The 23,593-nt window shown below is 46.7% G+C and overlaps 1 protein-coding gene across 2 annotated transcripts in view; it reads left to right on the top strand.

The window, feature by feature from the left end:
- ABHD10 (abhydrolase domain containing 10, depalmitoylase) overlaps nt 1-23,593 on the top strand; it is a 324,283-nt gene that overhangs the window by 249,673 nt on the left and 51,017 nt on the right. For both annotated transcript variants that reach the window (XM_069637182.1, XM_069637183.1), the window contains one exon: nt 15,864-16,001. In XM_069637182.1, the coding sequence (XP_069493283.1) occupies nt 15,864-16,001 (138 nt within the window). The remainder of the gene's footprint in view (nt 1-15,863; nt 16,002-23,593) is intronic.

The following is a 23,593-nucleotide window of genomic DNA, read 5'->3' as shown; positions in this document are numbered from 1 at the left end:
TTTCAGGAGCAGCGCGTGGCGAGAGACGCCGCACCCAAGTGGAGTGAGACCAGCCAAGATTACGAGTGGGCTTACTAGTAGTAAGCGGAAAGTTCACAGATTGACACCGTACCCGGGCCAAGGCTCAAGACCTTCCAGTGGAGAGAAACGGCTGCCTAAGAAGAAGGATTTGGAGTGGTGAAGTGTGTACTATTGACATTTTAATTTCGTTTTTCATGGCCGGGAGACCGGTTGAAGGGTGAAAAAGCCTGTAATCGCCTGGCTGTTATCTTGGAACTATTTAAGGCCAGCAGAGGCAGTTACAAGTAAAGTAAGGCAGAACGCCTGTGCCTATGAGGTGAAAAGAACCGTCATCAGTTGGCTGAATTTATTGATCTGTGACCAGTAATTCTTGTGCAATAAACCACTGTGAAAGAAAACCTCGTTTGTCTCCAGCTGAATACTTAACAGATTCATACGAAGGTAAACTATCTATTGAGTACATAAAGTGTAAGTTCTTGTGAACAGTGCACTCCACTAACACAATTCATTATACCAGCAGTATAAACAAGCAATATAAAACAAGCAATATAAACAGGGATGTGGATTCACCCCCCACACAGCACATGTACGCTCATAATAAATTTTATGCGCAAAGAGGAGTGTAGTCACCCTTTAACGATCCAGTACATTAGATGCCCATTACGGCATGATTGCTAGTAAAGAGATTGATTTTGTATCAGCCCCATGCTCATGGTAAACCACATCAACTCTCAGGATACCCATATAGGAATCAATGGACCTTTTCCTTTTCTTTCGAGGGCATGCTCCTAATTCTCCTTGTGTGATGTAAGAAACTCGAAGTTCCACAGAGTACAAAAATATTCACCAGCTGATCTCCTATACAGATGGTGAAAGAAAGCCATGTGAACAGAGTTACTCCTGTGTCAGAGTAATCGTATGAGTCCAAAGCTCTAAAGCCAAAAACACTAAAATGATGCTCACCGCCTTTGCAGTGTTCAAACTATAGAGGATGTCTTGTAGCTGAAACTGTCCAAAAGATGCGCCAACAGCAATGCTATGGGTAAGTCTAGACGTCCATACGTCTTCAGGTGAGCAAAAACACAGTTAACCTGAGAGGTAACCGCGTCTTGTAAGTAATCTGTTACGAGGAAGTGCAGCAGTTAAACGCCTTAAAGGTGGATGTCCACTCTCACCTTATATTAAAGGCTGATCCACATCCGATCCCCTTGTCATCTCTGGGATAGTCCCGATATTCGGAGAATAATGCAGTGTGCGAAGATCGCCACTATTCAAAGCTGCACGGCGAAGCGCATGCAGAAGCTGCAATGAATAAAACAAAACGGCGCCTCTTCAAGTAAATGGATGTGAGAAAGTGTATATGAATCGTAATATGCTCCCTAGAGCAGATCTTACCTGAACATGAGAACTCTGTGGAGTGTTGTGCACGGCGTAAAAGACTCCGTGTTAGTTGCCATGGAGGTGGCTACAGACGCTTTGGTTCGGATGCACGCTTTCTCTGTGCTTAAACTCAGATCCTTGGAAATGATTTGTCGGTGAGGAAGAAGGACTACAGTTATAACACGAATACCTGGCATCCATCTTGTAGTGGAGCACATATCGCGTGAATGTAACATGTACTTCGGCAATTCTAATAATCATAATCAAAGGGTCAACCTATAGAATGGATTACTAGATTTGTAATCTACATATTTAGAGGAAATATGCAGAAAGATATGTGGGGAACCCCCACTGCATTCCGAGTGACGCGAGTCCACATCCCTGATGTCACCACCTTTCCTGTCAATGACTAGTAAGCATACATGGCATGAATATTGTATGTAGTCCACTGGGGGACTTATGAAACTGATACATTGCCTTACATTCTATCAACCTAACTGATATGATGAGTGCCCTGCAGGACACAGTCTCCGTTTGTGTTCCAGTGTCTGATGCATTCACCAGTTTAATACTGTTTCCACAATATACTCTATAGAAAAAGGAGTGACCATGTTAACAGCTCAAGTCTACTTTACATAATGGTGTCTATTAGCGCTGGTCATTAAAGGCATGGTCTAGCAAAAACGTTTATTTAAAAAATAGATAGGCAACATTAAAAGAAATACTAGCATTCTCTTTTTTAAAACTTCCTATGTAAAATTTTGAGCTATTCGCAAAAGCAAGCACATGGGCGCATCCATTTTGTGAAATGGATGCCCTCCTGTGCTGGCTTTTGCTTTTGCGGCACTAATGAAGGAAAAGCCAGCCAGCTGTAGTAAACAAAAGCTACCGCTGGGTGGCTTTCCCTTCATTAGTGCTGTACGCGGAGGACGGGGACCGGAGACCAGAGCAGGAAAGCTGCAGCTGAATCTCGGTAAGTGCTATTTATTTAAAAAAGAAAATAAGCACTAGGAGCCCTGGAGGAGCCCGGAAAACTTAGCTGGCTGGCTTTTCCTTCATTAGTGCCGCAAAAGCAAAAGCCAGCACAGGAGGGCATCCATTTCACAAAATGGATGCGCCCAAGTGCTTGCTTTTGCGAATTTTGAGCTTGAATAGCTCAAAACTTTACATACGAAGTTTTAAAAAAGAGAATGCTAGTATTATTTTTTTATGTTGCCTATCTATTTTTTAAATTTTTTTACTAGACCATGCCTTTAACTTTTACATGATTCCCAAGGTAAAAACACATGTTGTCATTAGCAAAAAAGTAAGACCAATACTTGCAGTAAATTGAACTTATAAAAGCAGAAAATTAAATAAAACATTTAAGTGAAACTCTAAGGCCCCTGGGATAGTCTGTCAAGGTGGTGAATGCAGAATGTTTCTCTTCTTGACAAGAGGGATTGGTAGTCACCACCCCTAATTGGGCGTTTTACAACTTCTGGAACTTGGAACGTGAGCTGGGCTATAGTGTGATTTATTCTCCAAGAAGTGTCTTGAGAGAGGTGATTTTATGTTTCTGCATCTGATATTAGATTTATGTTCTGTTCATCTAATCTTGACGGGGCTGATGGTTTGTCCCACATAGATTTCACCACATGGGCATTTGATTGGAGTATATCACTCCCGGTGTAAGGCAAGTTGCAAAGTCTCTTAACTTGATCCTGTTCCACGTGTTGGGGTGAGAAATCGAGTCTCCTATAACCACATTATTGCAATGTGTGCAATTCAGAAATGGAAACATGCCTTTTCTCCTTGTTGTCAAGACAGGTTGTTTGTCTTTGGGCGGTCTTTCAGCCCTAACTAGTGTCTCTTAGGTTATGACCCTGTTTGAAGGCCATCATAGGTGCTTTGGGGAATATTGTTTGTAAAGTCAGATCACTCTGTAGTATCCCCCAATGTCTTATGATTGATTTGCTCACTTGGTAACTTTGGCGAGAAAATTTGGAGATATAAAGAAGTGGGGTGTCTTTGTCCTTTTCTGACCAGACTAGATCTGTCTGGCTTCCTCCAGTACCTCTGCTGGATATCCTCTTGATTTAGAGCATTCCATGTCTAGTCCTGCTGGATCCGATATGATTCTCTTAAGTCGAAGAATCTAACTCTAAGGTAAACTCCTCAGCATTGACTTCGGATGAAAGCTAGTATAATGTAAAAGATTGTTCACATCCGTAGGCTTCTGATAGATAGTGGTGGTACTAGAGCCCTCTTTCATAGATAGGCTCACATCTAAGAAGTTAAGAGAAGGTGATCCTATTTCCATAGTGAACTTTATGCTGTGATGTACTGAGTTGAAATAGTTCAGAAAGGAGGTTAGTTCATCTGCAGACCCACACCAGATGCCAAACGCATAATCTATAAAGCGTTTCCAAATTAACACTTTAGCACACCAGTGAGGCTGCTCCAGTATGAACGGTCGTTCGAGCCTGTACGTGAAAGTATTTGCATAAACTGAGGCCATTGCTGACCCCATTGATGTCGCCATTGCTTGAAAATATTTGCTTTGAAATCTAAAGTAGTTGTGTAGTATTAGTGTGAGAAGTTCCAAGATAAATTGTGGATTATCCCTAGGGTCCAGTGAATTAAGCAGGAGCCACTCTACTGCTCCAATCTCTTCACTGTGTGGGATGGATGTGTAGAGACTACACACATCCATGCTAAATAAGATAGAGTCCCCACTCAGGGCTGTGATATCCTGAAGACAATTCAAAAAGTCGGTATCTCGAAGATATGTGGGAATGTATTGTATCAAGGGATGTAATAAACAGTCGACGTAGATAGCCAGGAGGTTAAAGATACTATCTGAACCAGTCACTATTGGTCTAAGTGGTGGATTGTTGTGGTTCTTGTGTATCTTTGGCAGTCCATAAAATACAGCAGTTGATGCAACAAGAATTCACTAGTCTTCACACTAATCCACTCATTTTCACAAGCCTCATTAACTGCGTTCTCTGAGGGCTTTTATCCTGTGTAGTGGGTCACTGTCCAATTTAATGTAGGTCGTTTCATCATTGAGGAGTTCCATGAATTTCCTAGTGTAGTCACTGGTGTCCATCACCACAATCGCTCCTCCTTTGTCTGCAGGTTTAATTGTAAGGTTCTCATCCTTTGATAATGTTTCGATGTGATCAAGTTGGCAATTCTTTATATTCAAGGGTATTGTTCTTCGATAGCTAATCCTCTTCAGATCAGCTAACACATAATTCTCAAACAAATTGAGGATCGAATTTTGTATGTGAGGATCGAAGGTACTTTTTGGGCGAAGTTCGTCTTTCATCTCCTGTTGTATAGTTTCCATGTTCAGTTTCAAAAAAATCTTTAGACTTAGTTTCCTGAGTAGTCTATGAAGGCAAATCTTTTCCTCAGAGAGATGTGTTGCTTGTGGGGACAAATGAGAGGCCCCAATTGAGTATATTCAATTGGCCACTTGTCAGGTTCTTGATGGAAATATTGACCACAAGATTCTTGCTCACTTGTTTTTTTTTGGGGCTTTGCCTTGTTTTTCTCTTGATTTGCCTCGTACCCCTAAAAAAAGAAAAAAGCGCCCATATTAACTGGCCCTAGTGATCTCTGAGGTCCTGTTGAATTTCCTGCTTCTGCTCCAGTAATTTCAGTCTGGTTGTTGCTTGTGACAGTCGGTTGTAGAGCCTCCGCCTGAATAGGATCACCTATGCTGCTGTTACCGCCGTGTTAGGTGAATTGGGATTATGAGGTGTTGATCTATTCTGGTTACGGTGGTGAAAATATTCCTGCCAGCTGTAAACTAGATCATTACGATAGTCAAAGGTGTCCCTCTTGAATTTTCTAAGTTTTCTCAGTTTGATGCTGTAGATATTGGACACTTGATTGAAAATATTTGTTTCCGTTAAATATTTCTTTTTTCTGAAAGTTGATTTAAAGACCTTTTTTGTACATTAACTGTTTAAATATCCATGTTTTCAAACCTTTAATTGCTTCTCTAACCGCCTTTCGACGGTAGCTTACAGTGTGCAGGGGGACGGGAGGGTTCCAATCTAGGACCTTCTTTCTTGTTATTGTTTCCATATTTGTGGTTCTGTGCCAGTACCACTATACCTCCCCCCCACCTTAAGAAAATCACAAATGAATAGTATCTTTTTCTAAAGACAGAATCCTACACTAGGAGTGTCTGAATTCCTAATTTTCTTTTTTTTTTCCTTTCACAGACACAGGAATAAGTATGACCCCAGAATAGGGACAGCTCACTGGCTGACTTGATGGGTTTAGTACTATCTGTGACTCCCAAACCTCAAGAGGAACCTAGAGTTGACGTCCCTATAGGAGGCAAATCCTTTTCTTTTTTTAAGTAGATACGGGTGGCACTTGCTCATGTATACGAGGGGGAAAATGTTCATTATCGGTTAATGTCATGCATGCACAAGGATTCTCGGGAGCTACAAGTAGAGTTCCTTTTACTGAAAAAATGCCAGTCTCTATACGAGAATGTGATAGGTCTGTCCCATTGTTGTATTCACAGCAGACACCAGTTAATTTCCTGGGCCGAGATTTAATGACGAAACTAAACATGACTATTTCTTTCACTGATGAAAGCAGTGTGTGTTTAACGCCAGGAATACATTATTTTGACGTGGGCAAACCTATTATGGCATTTATAGGGCAAATAGCCATACGAGGAGTACCATTAGAATCAGAAGTATTTATCTATGGGGTACGCATTTTGTTAACATGGCTGCCTTGCATTGCGGGTAACACTATTAGAATACCTAATGAATTACTCTTTAGGCCAGAGATTCCCATGGACAAAGAGGGGGGAAAGGGTTTTCCCTTAGAGTTGCAAGCAGCTGTAGTGCGAGGAGAATTGGCTATGCTCATAGTATTTGATGACAGTAGATCATGGAGCACAGTAATTGATATTGTAGAGGGTTACAGATTGACTGACGTCACCGAGAGGACATATTTAGAGATGATCCGTCATATTGGATTAGGGCAGAAAGACGCGAGGTTCCACAGAAAATGATGGTGCTACAGCGTCCTGCATTATTTTAATAAAGATATGGCGACAGTGCCAGTTTCTTTATGGACTACGGGCCCATATGATGTAGGCCTGTTAAAGGGGGTTGGAGAAGTAAAGATTAAGCTAAAGCCAGGAGCAATTTTACCTCAAGCAGGGCAGTATTCCATGTGTAGCAAGGTAGACAAAGGTATTTTAAGACCATATCCGCCATGATGGATCAGGGAATTTTATTGACGTCCGAGTCCACCCTGCAATACCACGATGTAGATTTTAGAGGAAGCGTTTCCTCTAGTTCCCAAACCAGCGACGATCCTATGTAGTATCCCTGTTGAATGTAGTATCCCTGTTGAGGCGCGATGTTTCACTGTGATGGACTTGAAAAATGTGTTTTTCTCAATCCCGTTGCATGAAGATTCTCAGGATCTGGTGTCATTTATGTTTCATCAGACTAAGTTGAAAAGCACAAGGTTGCTCCAAGGGTATGGAGTCTCCATCGATTTTCAATAGAGTCCTGCAGATGGATTTAAGAAATATTGATTTACCAAGTGTTGTATTGCAATATGTAGATGATATTCTGGTCTGCAGTACATCAGAAGAAGAGTGCAGACGTGACTCTATACTAGCAGAGAAGGGATACAAAGTGGACAAATAGAAATTGCAATATTGCCAAGAAGAGTTGTTATGCATAGGCCAGTTAATCTCACATGAAGGAAAGAAAGTTACACCTGAACGGGCTGAGGCCATTTTGAAAACTGCAAAACCGCACACGAAAAAACAAATGCAACAGTTGTTAGGACACTGCAATTATGTCAGGGCATGGCTATTTGATTATAGTTCTTACATAAGACGATTGTTCCAAGCCCTGAAAAGGCACAACATAATCAGGGAAAGGTTATATGGACTGAGGAAAGGGAGGAAGGGTTTGATGAGTTAAAGGCAATTTTCACAACTCCAGTTTTAGAGATTCCTAATTATTCTGAGGAATTCTTTTTATTTTCGTACACAAATGGAACAGTCATGACAGCAGTGCTTACGCAGAGAACTACGTTCGGGTACAAACCTCTAGCATATTACAGTGGGATTTTGGATCCAGTAATGAAGGGTCACTTCCCTTGCGAACAATCGTTGGCAGCCGCCGCGTTCGCTGTTGAGAAATCTACCAGCATAGTAACGGGGTGTTCGATGACGTTATTTGTTGAACATGCTTTGTTTGCTGTTTTGGAGAAACCTAAAGGTAGACTGACATCCCAAAGAGCTTCTGCTTATGAGGTGGCTATATTGAATCCAGCTATTAAAATAGTCAAATGTACATTTTGATTTTGATTCATTTCTTATGTGTACCAGGTAGATAAACTGCATTCGGGCTCAGATGTTAACTAAAGGATTGGGTATATCGCTGTGGCGAGTCTGAAGTAATGGCGGTCCTAGAGGAGAGAGCGTCATTTAAACAGGAAGGTTTTCAATTCCTTTCTGAATCTTTCCAGAGTAGTGCATGAGCGAATGCTAAAGGGCAGCTGGTTTCAGAGTTTGGGCCCAGATACAGAGAACCTTCTATCTCCTTTAGAGATGCATTTTGTCCTCGGGACGCATACCAGTAGTTTATCTTCTGAGGGGAGAACTCTGGTTGGATAATAGTGTCGAATTCTGGTGTTCAAGTATCGGGGTGCAATTTTGTGATAGCACTTGAACACCAGGCATGCCACCTTAAATTTAATGCGGTCTTCCACCATCAGCCAGTGCAACATTTTCCTGGCTGTGGACACATGATCTCTTTTGCCTAGATGAGCTATTAGCCTAACGGCCGCATTCTGGATCCTCTGCAATCTTAGCATTAGTTTCCTTGGGATCCCTGTCAAGAGGCTGTTACAGTAATCAAGGTGGGAGTTAACCAGGGCTACCACCACTACTGGGAGATCCTGAGATGTTGAAAAAGGAAGTACATTTCTGAGCAGTTGCAAGGAGTAATATACTGATTTTACTTTTGCCCCTGTCTGGGCTTCACTGGCCAGAATTTCTTGCCAAATACAGCCGAGATTTTTCACTTTCCTTGAGCATGGGATGCTCACTCCTATGATTTGCGGTTTATAATGTGTCTTCCTGATGGTGAACCCTGCCATGTTTGTAGCTGAACCACTGGCAGAGGATGAGCAGGTACATGACTGCTTGAATTATGAGGAATTTTGAGATCCCAAGGGTGAAGGAGAATGCTTCTCTTTATTGCTGGTTCCTCGAAGATCAATCAAACTGATGGACAAAGATATTCAGGTGCCGCTGTGGTAAAACACAGGGCTAATGGGGAATTTGAAGTAATGACAAGTGTATGACTAGTGTCTCACTTTTCCGCACAGGCTGCAGAATTAGTGGCGCTGATTGTCGTGTTCGAGAAACATGCAGACCAGGAAGTAACGGTGTACAGTGACTCTGCCTACGTGACCTCAACCGTGCACGCAGGCTTAGCACGTTTGAAAAGGAGGGGCTACCTCCGATCGGACGGCATTGCAGTGCAGTGCAGCACGCTACCTTATTGGACAGACTTATTAAAGCACTACAACTCCCAGTAGCCATCGCAGTAGTTAAGTGTGCTGCGCACACTAAGAGAAGATTATATTTCACACGGAAAAAAAGCCACAGATGAAGACACAAATATTTTCATATTCACCTGATATAATGAGCTTTGATACGCCTGATGTGAAAGAAAGAATGGTGGTGGTGGTGGTGGTGGTGGTGGTGGTGATGATTGTGAATGAAGGCTTTAACAATTTGTCAAACACAATTGATGGAAGTTCAAGGTGGAGCCCCACAGGATGAGAAAGATCTGTGGACACAGAAGGGGGTGTTCTTTATCCCCTTCCTAGGCACTGTCGCGACAGGCAAGCACTGGTAAACCGGTGATGCCTGTGGCCTTATTAAGTTTGGTGTTGGAACTGCTATACTACCCTGTGCATGTCGCTAGAGAAACCTTGCAGCAACCATTGCAGAGGACTGGTTCGTACCGAACTTGTTAGAACATGTTGCATTTTATGTAGTAAATTGCATCTTATGTCAATGATTTACTGCTGGGCACATGCTGCGAACAGTCAGTTATTTCTTGACCCAAACGGTCATTTTCAGCATTTACATATAGACTATGTTGATATGCTGCAGGTCTGTAATGGATGTAGGTATATGTTAGTAATGGTGTGCCCCTTCTCTAGGTGGATCGAGCCCGGTCCATGCACACACCCTGTCGCCACTTGCACTATGAAGTTTTTAGTCCGACAAGTATTTCCTAGATGGGGAATATGTGAGGTGTTGATCAGATAATGGCCAAATTTTGTGAATGAGGTTTTTGAGCAAATAAAGTTATTAATGACCATTTTGTTTTCTTCTGCTTATCACCCGCAAGTGAACGGAATATGTGGGAAACTCAACAGTCTGCTCAAAGAGGATAGCCAAACTAAAGTTAACATTGAAAAGGGGATGGCTGCATTGCTTGCCCCTTGCATTATATGCATTGAGGAACCAACCAGGCTCTGACCATCACCTCACACCCCATGAACTAGTTATAGGGAGGTGAATGAGAACGCCTCTGTCCTCCATCGAGGACTAAAAGTGATGCCCAGACAAAAGCAGAATTGTTTGGAAATTAGCTCTGTGCTTATTTAATGTGTATGACCACAAGTATCTGTCATTTCTTATCAAGTCAAACAGACGAGGTGCCAGTCTCAGAACACAGATGAAGACCATACAGCAATCTGACCCGAGGAATTGCCTATACCTAGACTTTTTCCAGGAGACAACATTCCGATTTGGAATTTTACGCAACTTAACAGCCCTTTCATAGTGGAGGACGTTACTCCATCGGGAGTGAAGGTACTAGGGAGATGTGCATGGATGCACCTGGGGGTGTAAAAGTCTAAGCTGGCGAAACTCCCCTCCCCATTCTGAAGTAAACCGCAGAGAAGTTGTTCAGCATGGGCAGACTAGATTGATGACAAGGAAGGATGCAGAGACTGTCAAGTAGACGGATAAAAAGAGTACATTGGACTGTGGTTCTTCGTAGACATGATGTAGCTGCTAAGCAAGGCGTGAAAAAGCGTTTGCTAACATTGGACTGTGAGGCATTGAAACCCTGAAGAAGAGAAATGACAAATCTCAAATTCCTTTTTGACTACTGGAAGAGGGAGCAGTTTTCCCGACTCCTTTCTCATTGAATTTCTCTTTGGAGGCACCCATGGTGGTATCTAATGGCAACACTCATTGATCATTTTTGCTATTTTCCTCTTCATTCTTCGTGCATATCCTGCGCTGCTTGGGAGAACTAGTGACCTTCACCTGTTTCTGCAAGATCCTAAAAATAGTCCCATTGTGAGAAGACTGCTCGCAGCCATTATTGAGCAGATCCTCCAGCTACCTGAGGATGGTTCTATCTGATGAAGAAGCCCACATACTGCTTGGCATGAACTGTGATTTTCTGATCCACAAACATCCTGATCTTGTTGGACGACATGCTAACACTTGTGTATTTTTGAGGGATCCCAGGAATCAACCTGCAATATATTGGCTGATACAGGAGAACATCAAGCAAATTAGTCTACCAGCTGGGAACCTGACAACATTTCCTGATTAAACTTATTTTTTCCTTCCTTAAAAGTAATCACAGGCAAGATGGGAAATATTGATAGCAATAATAATAATTTGGCAAACGACGAGAGATCTCAGCGACGTGCGAAAAGCCACTGTTGCTGGGGTTAGATATATTGGTACATAATATATTTGTACAAAATATACATTATTCTTCTGTTTCTCACGAAACAGAAGAATTATATTGGTCCAAAGAGAGCAGTAGTTCCTATGTATCTTCCTGTGCAGAAGGCAGGTACAGATATAGCCATTATACCACAGCCAAGGCCCTATGTGATTGTTCCTACACCAGTAGTTCATGAAAAGACATCAAATTCACTGACAATTGTTCCTAAAAAGCCTTATGCAGGAAGGACTCTTATAGATATTCTTACTGAGCGTCCGATACAGATTCTGAGAGAGGCAAAGAAAGAGACCTAATAGAAGCGCGAGGGAGGATGATCATGATTTGAATGACTACCTAGATAGCACAGCACATTTGGGGAATAACATGTGGTATCGGCACATGAAAGAGGTAGGAAAAATGTCTTCAGAGGAGGAATGCTATGTATGTGTACTCCTGCCTTTATAGTATGGGGAAAGTCTAAGATATTCATAGCTGTTGAAATAGATGTTCAGACAGCACATTGCCCATCTCACATAGCACTCTGCCGAGCAAAAGGTCAGTTCCTGGGCCGAAACGGCATCTTTGGTATGGGCAACAAAATGGACTGCTCCAGACGAAGATGATTGTCCCAGACACAAACAAAAGAGCAAGAGTGCACACACCTTAAATCGTATAAGATATGAACAACCTAGAGTGAAAGGAGCTGTAATCAGATGGGAAGTAAACCGAAGACTTGAGAGCCCAGGAAAAACTACAGAAGAAATTTGAAGCTAGAAGGAAAGAGGCCAGATGCAGATCTGGGGATCAGTACTTTCTCCAGACAGCTGGAAGGAAGGTGTTATCTGCAGAGCCTGGGTGGTAATGGGTCGCTGCAAATCATCCATGGACATTGTGGAAAAAGGATGCAAACCTTTATGGCCAAGACTTGAAAAACTACTGACATCGGTCGTAAATAAAGGAGGCCCTTTACAGATAGTGCCTCTGGACAATGCAGACTTGTATTTCAGAAACAATGGCACAAGAAAAGTTGGAGAGAATCAAAATTGCGGTTGAGTCTTTGATGTACCAGGAATGAACATTGGAAAAGTAGTGATAATGGATCACTACTGGGCCTGTGGATGCAGAGCTTATATGAAGCTGCCCAGAGATCGGGGAGGACAGTGTTCTATAGTGATCGTCTACATCCAGCATTGGTGATTCCTAAAAGTGACGTGAACACTGGTGAATTTCCAGAAGCAGATGCTCACCTGAGGAAGAAGAGATCTGCTGAGCTGATAAATCGAATGGAGAGAGAGAGAGAGAACTATTTTACAGCTAAGTCAATAGAAGCTATTGATTCCATTCCATATGAACACAGATTATTCAGTCAGACCTCATTGATATTCACGATAACCTTCATGGATCCAGACAGCAGCAAATACCAAGTGGTTACAGATAACCAGTTGGGAGCTTTTACAGGCTATTAACACTACCATAAAGAGATCTGACTGATGACACTTCAGAACAGATATGTCCTGGACATAAGAGCTATGGATGGAGGTGTTTGTGCCAAAATCAGATAATCATGTTGCATATTCATACCTTCTCATGATGACGAGAATGGCACCTTGACAGAGGCCATAACACTGCTGACAAAATTACACGTCCAGATGATGGATGAAATGGAAGACATTGCTGATAGTTGGTTTGGATCAATCTTCTCATGGATTTCACAAAAGACGGCAGAGATGTTAAAGTATCTTGGAGCCCTGATAATGATGGTTTCGCTTGGATTTCTTGTGATCAGGATAATCTCACTACGCAAGAAGACTGCAAAAAGGGCATTAGGAATGAATATCATAATTGATTTCGACAGGATGGAAAACTAAAGAAATGACAGATGAAGAGATGAGACTACGTGAAGGCCAGCATCTATGCATCTGAGGGAACGAAGTTCCTGTACCGGAAGAACCACAAGAAGTATGTGGGGAAAGTGATCTACTGCAGTCCTAATGGGCAATGCATGCGTATGTCCTGAAATAAAGATGAGAATGTGAAGGATGCCTGAAAGGAGCCATAAAGATATGGGTCCCAAAGAAGCATTTCTTCAGACCAAGATGTCTAGATGTGAAGGATGATGGGAGAGTGGTCGATGAATCACCCAGAGGGGGCAGTGTAGAGGTGGAGCCAAGTACCTCCACTCAAAGCTCTGCCCCCATGATGCCTATATGTTGGGAGCCAGAGTGTGAGGCACGTGCAGTAGCAGTGAAAATAACTATACCGAAAAGAATCCTGGAAGTAAGGTACCCATTGAGGAAGCCATATATGCACTCAAGACAATATGGTTTGAATGAAATCGCAGAGGAAGTGTGAAAATAAACGCGCTAGAAAGAAGATTGGTAACGTCATGCGAAGCAGTGCTGACACATACAGCAAAGATGCTGAAGATCATAAACCTATTAGATTTAAGGAGGTGGTGTAAAAGATGAGCAACATTTGAGGCTCATATGAAGGGGCTCATGCTACAGAAACGAAGAAAATACAAAATCATATTACAATTGTACAGACGCAGTAACGCAAGCAGACACAGTATTCTTAAGGCTAGCTACATAGTGAATAGATTGCAGCGATGCGTCACCGTATATACATAGGAATGTATAGACTATGGATGTTCCACAACGCATTTTAGCAGAGTCTGGACCCTTGAATAGAAATGCTTTTCCAGTGTGGTGCAGTTGGAAAACGACTTGATGATGGAGGTGGATTCAAGAAAGGCTTGGCTGGCCCAGCACCAGGAAGTGGGGGGCCACTGTGAGCTTGGATGTTCATGCAGTAGCCACAAAACGTGTGAAAAGAACAAACTCCTGTCTGAGGTGAGGAGCAAGAACATTGAAGACGTCATAGGTTCATCATTTAATAATATTTTAAATGCAGAAAAGCTCTGAAACATGGTCAGTCACATGGTCAGATGAAAATAGATGTTGAGCTGTGTCGAAACGAAGAGACAGAGTATGCCTATTCTCCCTTTTATTCTCAGCCACAGAACATTTCCAAGGCCATGTTCAAAGGCTAATTGACTGGCAGACAGCAAGTGTGATGATAGATGGCAGGCTAATTAGGTGGAAAGCTATGGTCATGACCGGCCCACCAGCACCTGGGTGCCAGCCTGCGTGCTGTTAGCATATGTGGAATATTAGAGGGGTACAAGGGTGGCAACCAATAGTAGAGGGCGCCGTAATAGAGAGCCCTACAGTTTATGTAACCAATAGGATGTCGTGTATTTGACATTCGTAGTGGCTTGCACTAGAGGAGGGTTTAGTTGCCCACCTGATGTTACAAACTCAATCACTTTCCCAAACAAGTATGGAACGTATACCTTAATGTTCCCTTTAAGCCACTTTCCCGAGTAGGTTTTTGTAGTTTGCCACGTAGATTGACATAAATGTTTCAGTTTTTTACATGTAACCTGTATTTGTGAATCTTGCTGAATGAGAAGATAGTGGATGTTTGTTATACTCTGTTTTAGATAATTTATATTAAAACAGACCTAGTTTGCCAACTTCCTGAGTCAGTCTGATTATTGATGTTTGAGTATATTCTGCATCCCCATCCATCTCAAAGTATTGCTACCTCGTCTTAAATGGCCTGGTGTTGGGTACACTGGTTCAACACATTGTGTATTGGCGCTATATAAATAAACTATCCTATCATAACATAAACTGTACTAGATTGTCCCATCATGGGCGACCACCTTTGACTCTTTAAGGATTGGTTTCAGGGACGAGAGTGGTCAATGGCTTATTAGGTACTGAGATGAGATGTCCTTCACCCAACAACATGATTGTAATCCGAGCCCACCCCCCGTTCAATCTTGACTATCCCTCTGAACCTAGTTATAGTTCTCACTGCGCAAATACAGTGCCACTGGAGAGGAGGGAAATCCAACCTGGCACGGATCGAGGAACTCTATGGTGACCCGCAGAAAATCAAACTGGGATATGGGCTTCTTGACCAATTGGTGTGACACAGGGTCACTGTGTTGTCTCCTCACCTCATGGAAGGATGTACAGACAACTGTTTTGTTTATTATTTTTATATGTTGGAATGTACTTTTATGATCTCAAGACCGAAATAAAGTGATTAAGTATTGCACAAGGTCAAACTGGAAACTCTCCTCAGGTCAAGCCCTTAATTATTGGATTTAAAAAGTATGCTTGAAAAGGGTTATTTTGTTGTAATTCTTATAAGGCGAGTCACTCTATCAAATGAATATGGGTTGGACAGCTGTAGCCAATGTTTGTGCACCCACCAGAATTGATGCGTTTTGGGGTGCATAGATGTGTTGAAAGTGGATTTAGACTATTTTTCAGAAAACTTAAGCAAATCTTGATTACATCTCTGGTAGTGAAATCCAGATTCGAAAGGTAATCCCTCCCATCCTTCTGCAGAACCCACACACATTTGTAAGATTCACTTCCCTTAGCAGAGGTAAATATTGCATACCCTACTGTGGAGTTTGCCTGCAGAAATGTCACTTTTGCACTCCAGCAAATAAGTCTTATGCAGACTGGCCTTATTTAGTAAATCACTAGAGCCTTTGATTCCTGAGGGATTGCTGCTGAAAATATTACAGAAAAGTCCGTGTACCAACATTTCCATCAAACTCGATTAATCTGAGTGAGTCACTGCACGTCTTTGAGCATTTTTTCAATTCTCTTTCAGATCTTGGTGGGATCCAGTATTGGAGGCTGGCTGATGCTGCTTGCAGCAATTACACGTCCCGAAAAGATAGCTGCTCTTGTTGGTGTTGCTGCCGCGGCAGACCATTTTGTAACCGCTTTCAATCAGCTTCCAATAGAGGTGATGTGATCTCTCTATATATATTTTGTTTTTCATAGAATCACGGAAAAAGAACGCATGCATTGTATTATATAATTTAGTAATGGCATACACCATAATTAGCACTAGCTCCCAGAGCAGAAATATCAGGGTTACAGGGGAGGCTTGTAAGTACCAAATGGGGGCCTAGTGTAATTCCACCTTTTGGGCCTATTGTCAATCTTTTTTGGTTCTTTGTTTAATTTCATTCAGGACTATCTCATAACGTACCCATTTTTGGAGGGAAACATTTACAGGCCGATTCATGTAATTCCTCTCAAAAGTGTCGCACGCGGCTGGCGCACAGTGTGCCCGTGCGAATGTCTGCGCCAGCCGCGTGCGATAAAATAAATTTCCGCGCACAGCGTATTCATGGATTCCCACCTCCAAAAGCAGACGTGGCGCAGCGACCCTGCAGCAGCGCCAGTTACGCCCCCAAGAACGCCCTCACGCAAGGAAAAGCCACCAAGATCGCAAAACCATCGCAAAGGGCTGTGCCAACCCTGTACCAGTTTACCGGACTGGCAAACAGCAAACGCAAAGCGGGGATCGCGTATTACGGGTGTCGGGAACATGCGTGCGCGAGAAGTACCACACGCGACCTGGCCTGGGGAGCGTGTACGTGTATTTCAGGGGTGCGCGAGAAGTATTACACGCGAATAGCCTGGGTGCGTGTATTACATGGGTGCGCGAGAAGTTCCACACGCGATTGTCTGGGCGTGTGTATTTCAGGGGCTAGTGGGAAGTTACACACGCGATTGGGCTGCGTGCGTGTATTTCAGGGGTGCGCGAGAAGTATTACACGCGAATGGCCTGGGTGCGTGTATTTCAGAGGTGCGCAAGAAGTTCCACACGCGATTGCCCTGGGCGCGTGTATTACAGGGGTGCGCGGGAAGTTTCACACGCAAATGGGCTGGGTGTGTGTATTTCAGGGGTGCGCGAGAAGTTCCACACGCGAGTGGCCTGGGCGCGTGTATTTCAGGGGCTCGCGGGTGGTTTCACACGCGATCGGGCCTGGGGGAGCGTGTGGGTGTATTTCAGGGGTGCGCGAGAAGTTCCACACGTGATTGGCCTGGGCGCGTGTATTTCAGGGGATCGCGGGTGGTTCCACACGCGATCGGGCCTGGGGGAGCGTGTGCGTGTATTTCAGGGGTGCGCGAGAAGTTCCACACGCGATTGCCCTGTGCGCGTGTATTTCAGGGGCGCGGGGGAAGTTTCACACGCGATTGGGCTGCGTGCGTATATTTCAGGGGTGCGCGGGAAGTTTCACACGCGATTGGGCTGCGTGCGTATATTTCAGGGGTGCGCGGGAAGTTTCACACGCGATTGGGCTGCGTGCGTGTATTTCAGGGGTGCGCGGGACATTTCACATGTGATTTCATCAGGATACGTGTATTACAGGGGTGCGCGGGGAGCACCACACATGAATTGCACGTGTGGGTCCTCCCAGGTGTTCCCTCTACACCCTCCACGGCCCCTGCAGGTGGCTCACACCGCAGGGGACTACCCTGAATCCCTGGTCATGTCCCGCAGGCAGCCCACCCAACATGGGCATGCCCCCCAGCAAAGGCACATGTCTCCTTGCACTAATGATCACCAACTCATGTCCCCTTGCACCCCCACCCCCCAGCAGTGCAGGGGCACCCTCCACCAGGCCCCCACCCATGTCTCCCACCACCCCCAGCATTGCGGGGCACCTGCCAGCAGGCCCCCACCCATGTCCAACTCATGTTCCCCCCCACCCCCCAGCATTGCGGGGCACCTGCCAGCACGCCCCCACCCATGTCCAACTCATGTTCCCCACCACCCCCCAGCACTGTGGGGCACCTGCCAGCACGCCCCCACCCATGTCCAACTCATGTTCCCCACCACCCCCACCCCCCAGCATTGCTGGTCACCTGCCAGCAGGCCCCCACACATGTCCCCCAGCCAACATGTCATCACAATCTAGATCCCTGGCCCTTATGGTCAGCCTCCAAATGCAAAACACCCACTCGAGTATTGCTTCCACCCACTTAGAAATGGCAATGACATGATAGAACCCCAATAGCAAGTCTGGAAATGAACACATGGCCCTCACATACACCCAATGGGTGTCAGTGAATCTCAAAACCCATATCATGATATGCAGGATACCAATGAGATGATACTACACATTGAAGTTTGATGAAAAAACTGTATTAAAAACAGCATAAATGGAATTAAAAATAAACAAATGACAATGGGAATCAAAAACCAAAAGCAGCATGTCCGTAAAATAATGAAAAACGACAAATCATAATCCAAAAGAAAGGTGTCCAAAGTCACAGTTCAAGAAAGTAAATCCAAGGTAAAAACAAAACCGAAAACCATTGCTCCATGGGTAAATCCAAAAAAAAATAAAAAAATCCAACAGTCAACTATATACAGATAAACAAACCAGAGTCGATGATCCCAACTGAAGAAATGAAACCTACATAAAAATACTACCTAATAAAATAAAACTATATACATAAATGTGGCCCATTGTCCACAAGGTCCAAAATAAATAAAAAAGCAAAGGAAACCTACACTAACTACATAACTATTTACAAGGGCAGTGGGCTAGTCCGACGGCTCACTGGTTGTTATCATGGGCCAGGGCATCATCGAACTCCTGTTCAATGGCTTGGAGGCGGGCATGTTCCCTGGCCCCGAGGTCCCGCAGGGATAATGCAGTGTCCAGCTCCAACTCCCTGCAAAGACCCTCGAGGCACTCAGCCCGCCTCAGCGCCCTCCGCATGGAGTCCTCCGCCCTGACCATTGTGAGCCGTTCCTCCTCTGCCCGCTGCCATTCCGCACCTATCTGCTGGCCCAACCGCTCCCACACGGAAGCCACTCCCATTCCAGGGTTCTCCTGCCCTCCGGCCGATGCCTGCACCCCTGATGTTGATGGCCCCGAGCCATGATGCCTCCCACGTCGAGCCTGCCGCTGCCTCCGACGCAACTGCCTGTGCCAGCACAACGGCATCCAGGCTGATGGAAACCACCGACGCCGTCGTGCATGTGCCCTGCCCGATGATGCCGTCACATCCTCCATCTGCCGGGGTCCAGTTGCTGGTGTGTCCACCCCTGCTGGACCTCCGACTTCCGACTGTGGCAGGGATGGGATCCCCACCGAGGTGGCTGCATTGGTCGGGGCAGGTCCACAGGGGGCCCTGGTGGCATCTGGGCCGGAAGACGGCATGGAGTACGACTGGTGCATAGCCTCCACAGAGGAGGAGAGGGTCGCCAGAGTGCCCGACACATGTACGAGACCCCCGACCATGACCGCTCCCAACTGGGCCACGTTGGCACGGTGCTCTTCGTGATGACGTGCGTGCTCCCCCCGGGAAGCACGCACCTCATCACGAATGACAGCTGTGCGCAACGCGACACCAATCAGGACCTTCTCCATACGGCCAGGGGTCCCCTCGTCCGCAGGTGGAGGGGAGTCAGATGACATGGACATCCCCCCTACCTGCGGACGGGCCTGGGACGGGGCATCCCTGCTGGTGCATGGTGGTGCAGTCAGTGTCAGGGACAGCGACATGCACAGGCACCTCCACGGCGACCTGTGCTGCCTCCGCTCTGCCCCTGGACTGCACCACTTGCACCTGCAGGGATGCCCCCACCAGGCCCCATGTGCGGCTCAGTAGCGGCCTCCTCCTCCGTGGAAACCACCAACCTGGATGGCTCCACACCTTCTTCCGCCGTTGCAAGCCCCTGTGGGGGCTCACCCACCCCTTCCGCTGCAGCCGTGGGGGCATCCCCGCCGCTTAGCTCCACAGCGCCGTCTCCGCCCTCTTCTTCACTTTGCGCTGTGTAGAGGGAGACATAGAACACAAGCATCAGGGTACTGAACAATGGTCCCCTAGACAGGAAGCAACAGCAGATGAGTGGCACTGTCAAAGATCACTTCCATCATGTCCCTCCACAACACATGGGTCAGTGCAGGCAAAACACATGCAGTAACAGGCATGGCGCATGCTATGGACATAAGCAAACATGTCCAAGGGACTCTTGAAGCATACAATGTTGTTTTTGGACTCACATGCATCATGAGTCATGCCTATCACATGCACACACTTCACCTCAGTCACATCCATCTGGCCCCGTACACCCCAATCACAGTGGATACAAGGATGACTAGGCTGCATCAGTGGATCTGTAAATTGTCAGACATGTGTCATGCATCCATGGCATTCACAAGTCACAGACGCAGGTCAGGCACACAGACATGGATACCATATATGTACCTGGCATCAGCACTCATCCCTCACCCCCACCCATGTCCAGGAACAGACTGCCATGCTCTCATGTGTGCAATCTGCATAGGGCTCCCCATGTCGCATTTAAACACATGCAACAACCGTGCGGTTCACACATTACTAGTCGCACATGCATTACCATCATGTCCCTGCACACATACATGCGTACATGGCCTATGTCACACATCCAGGCAAGTATCAGACAACCAGCACACTGCAACATGCCCTGTCTCACACAGCAATGCTTGGCCACTTACCGCTCAACTCCAGACGGGTCTCCCTCTCAAGGACCTGGGCGTGGAGCGCTGGGTGTACGCGTTCCAGGACCCTCATCTGGATGGAACTCTTGCGGCCCCGGCCCCCTTCCACGAGGCGCCGGGCCTTTATGAGGGTCCTGGACCTCAAGTCCTCCCAGCGCTTCTTGACCTTCTGGATGGTGCGGGTTGCCACCCCCTTCGCGTTGATGGCAACCACACAGTCGGCCCAGATCCTCTCCCGTCCTTCCTTGTTGGTGCGGGACGATCCGAAGAGGGCATCATACTGCCCCAGGACTTGCTCCACCAGGACACCGACTTCGGTGGCAGTGAAGCTGGTGCCCCTCTGGCCGGGGGTTGCCACTGGTGCCAGATGTTGATGTGCCCGATATGGCAACCCCAGGGGCAGGAGTGGGTGGGCAACTGGGTCCTGGGGCTGAGCTGTGGAGCGATGTTATCCGAGTCGGGAGTCTTCTGTTCCAGCAGGGGTGGACACAGTAACTGGACCCCTGCAGATGGCTGATGTGCAGGCACCAAATAGCAGGGCACGGTGGCAGCAGGCAGGCAGGCAGCCAGCAGCAGATGGCACGTGGGAGGCTGCTCGGGGCACTGGGGGGGGCAGTAATTCAGCCTTCTGGGCAGGAGCGTGGTCTTCCGTGTGTTTTCGCATGGCCAGCTTGATACGGAGTGATTTTTGCACGTGAAAATCCTGCACGTCAGCGTGAAATTCGAGGAAAGGGCCTTAGCGCGTCAGCACGCGTACGCAATTTCATTGGACCAAAGGCCCCCTTCCACGAGGCACCGGGCCTTTATGAGGGTCCTGGACCTCAAGTCCTCCCAGCGCTTCTTGACCTTCTGGATGGTGCGGGTTGCCACCCCCTTAGCGTTGATGGCAACCACACAGTCGGCCCAGATCCTCTCCCGTCCTTCCTTGTTGGTGCGGGACGATCCGAAGAGGGCATCATACTGCCCCAGGACTTGCTCCGCCAGGACACCGACTTCGGTGGCAGTGAAGCTGGTGCCCCTCTGGCCGGGGGTTGCCACTGGTGCCAGATGTTGATGTGCCCGATATGGCAACCCCAGGGGCAGGAGTGGGTGGGCAACTGGGTCCTGGGGCTGAGCTGTGGAGCGATGTTATCCGAGTCGGGAGTCTTCTGTTCCAGCAGGGGTGGACACAGTAACTGGACCCCTGCAGATGGCTGATGTGCAGGCACCAAATAGCAGGGCACGGTGGCAGCAGGCAGGCAGGCAGCCAGCAGCAGATGGCACGTGGGAGGCTGCTCAGGGCACTGGGGGGGGCAGTAATTCAGCCTTCTGGGCAGGAGCGTGGTCTTCCGTGTGTTTTCGCATGGCCAGCTTGATACGGAGTGATTTTTGCACGTGAAAATCCTGCACGTCAGCGTGAAATTCGAGGAAAGGGCCTTAGCGCGTAAGCGCGTCAGCACGCGTACGCAATTTCATTGGACCAAAGGCCCTTACAGCGTAAGCGTGTCTGTGGTGTTTCGCGCACGGGCCTTGCCCTGGCAGGGCTTGGAGATCCCGCGTGCCTTTACACTGCTCTGTACGTGCTTTTCGTGCGGTGCGTGTGTTTTCCATCCGTTGGGGTTGACACGCTATTACTTCACAGCGGGTGTTGGCTACGCGTTCTTCTACACGCAAGGCAGACGGTGAGTGGTACCCCGCTCCCCCCCAGGCCCGATCGCGTGTGAAAACACCCACAGGCCCCTGAAATACACGCACACGCTCCGCCAGGCCAGATCGCGTGTAAAACTTTGCGCGCACCTTTGAAATACACGCGCCCAGGCCCATCGCGTGTGGAACTTCACGCGCACCCCTGAAATACACACACGCACGCTTCCCCAGGCCAGATCCCGTGTAAAACTTTGCGCGCACCCCTGAAATACACACGCCCAGGCCAATCGCGTGTGAGAAACTTCTCGCGCATCCCTGTCATACACGCGCCCAGGCCAATCGCGTGTGGAACTTCACGCGCACCCCTGTAATACACGCACACGCTCCCCCAGGCCAGATCGCATGTAAAACTTTGCGCGCACCCCTGTAATACACGCGCCCAGGCCAATCGCGTGTGAGAAACTTCTTGCGCACCCCTGAAATACACGCGCCCAGGCCGATCGCGTGTGGGCCTTCTCGCGCGTGTAGGACTTCGGCGCACATTTTTTTTCCTGCGCAGGGACGCTACCGCCTGCTTTCGTGTGGCGGACATGTATGGGCCTGTGCGCGTCTTTGGCCGTGCGCTGTTTTTCCCTATTCGATTCCATGAATACGTGTTGTAGGCGAGCGTGTGGGCGTTCTGCGCACTTGCCTCCTGTACTTCCCCCGTGACGCCCACATTTTCACGAGTTGTTCCCCATTCTGCGTGTGACGCCCCGTGTTACGCCTACTTTTATGTGCGCCGCGCTATGTGCGAATTCGCTGTGGCCTTATCGCACGGCGTTCGATGACCTGTGCGCCAGCGTGCGCCGCGCACTTTCCCAGCGCACATCCCACATTTCGCGCGTGCACGGACTTCCATGAATTGATGTGCGATGTTTTCTGTGCGATAATCGCTCTTGCACTGCGATTTTCGCTGTTTCTCTGCGAATCGCACGTTTTCGCACGCGTGCGCCGTTTTTTCGGCGCACGTTGATTCCATGAATCGGCCTGTAAGTCCCTTCTTTTAAAGCTACATCATCCTTGACCCTGCCCCCTGAGGTCCAGCTTTAACGTGATTTAACTGGGTAAAAGTAATGTGCTTGCATGCCAAGGTATTACGACGACTGGTTAAAAAGCATAAAAGTACACACCATTTTCTCAAGTCAAAATGCTGACATAATGTTCTGACTGGAGATGTGTGTTAGAACTGTGAAGTAGAAAATGTATTGCACACATTCTTATAAGCACTTTCTTGGTTTTTTGCAGCCATGGTGAAGACGGGCAGTGGCATAACCAACAGTTTTGGATTGTGTATATGTATTAAATAGATATTTGTCAAGGTCTGCCATCATATGCCCAGGAAATCAAACCATTTTCAAGGTCTTGCGATCTCATGGCA

The sequence above is a fragment of the Ambystoma mexicanum genome, chromosome 7p (assembly GCF_040938575.1).
Source record: "Ambystoma mexicanum isolate Mex_15411 chromosome 7p, UKY_AmexF1_1, whole genome shotgun sequence".
Lineage (NCBI taxonomy): Eukaryota > Metazoa > Chordata > Amphibia > Caudata > Ambystomatidae > Ambystoma > Ambystoma mexicanum.
This window is presented reverse-complemented; position numbering and strand designations above follow the sequence as displayed.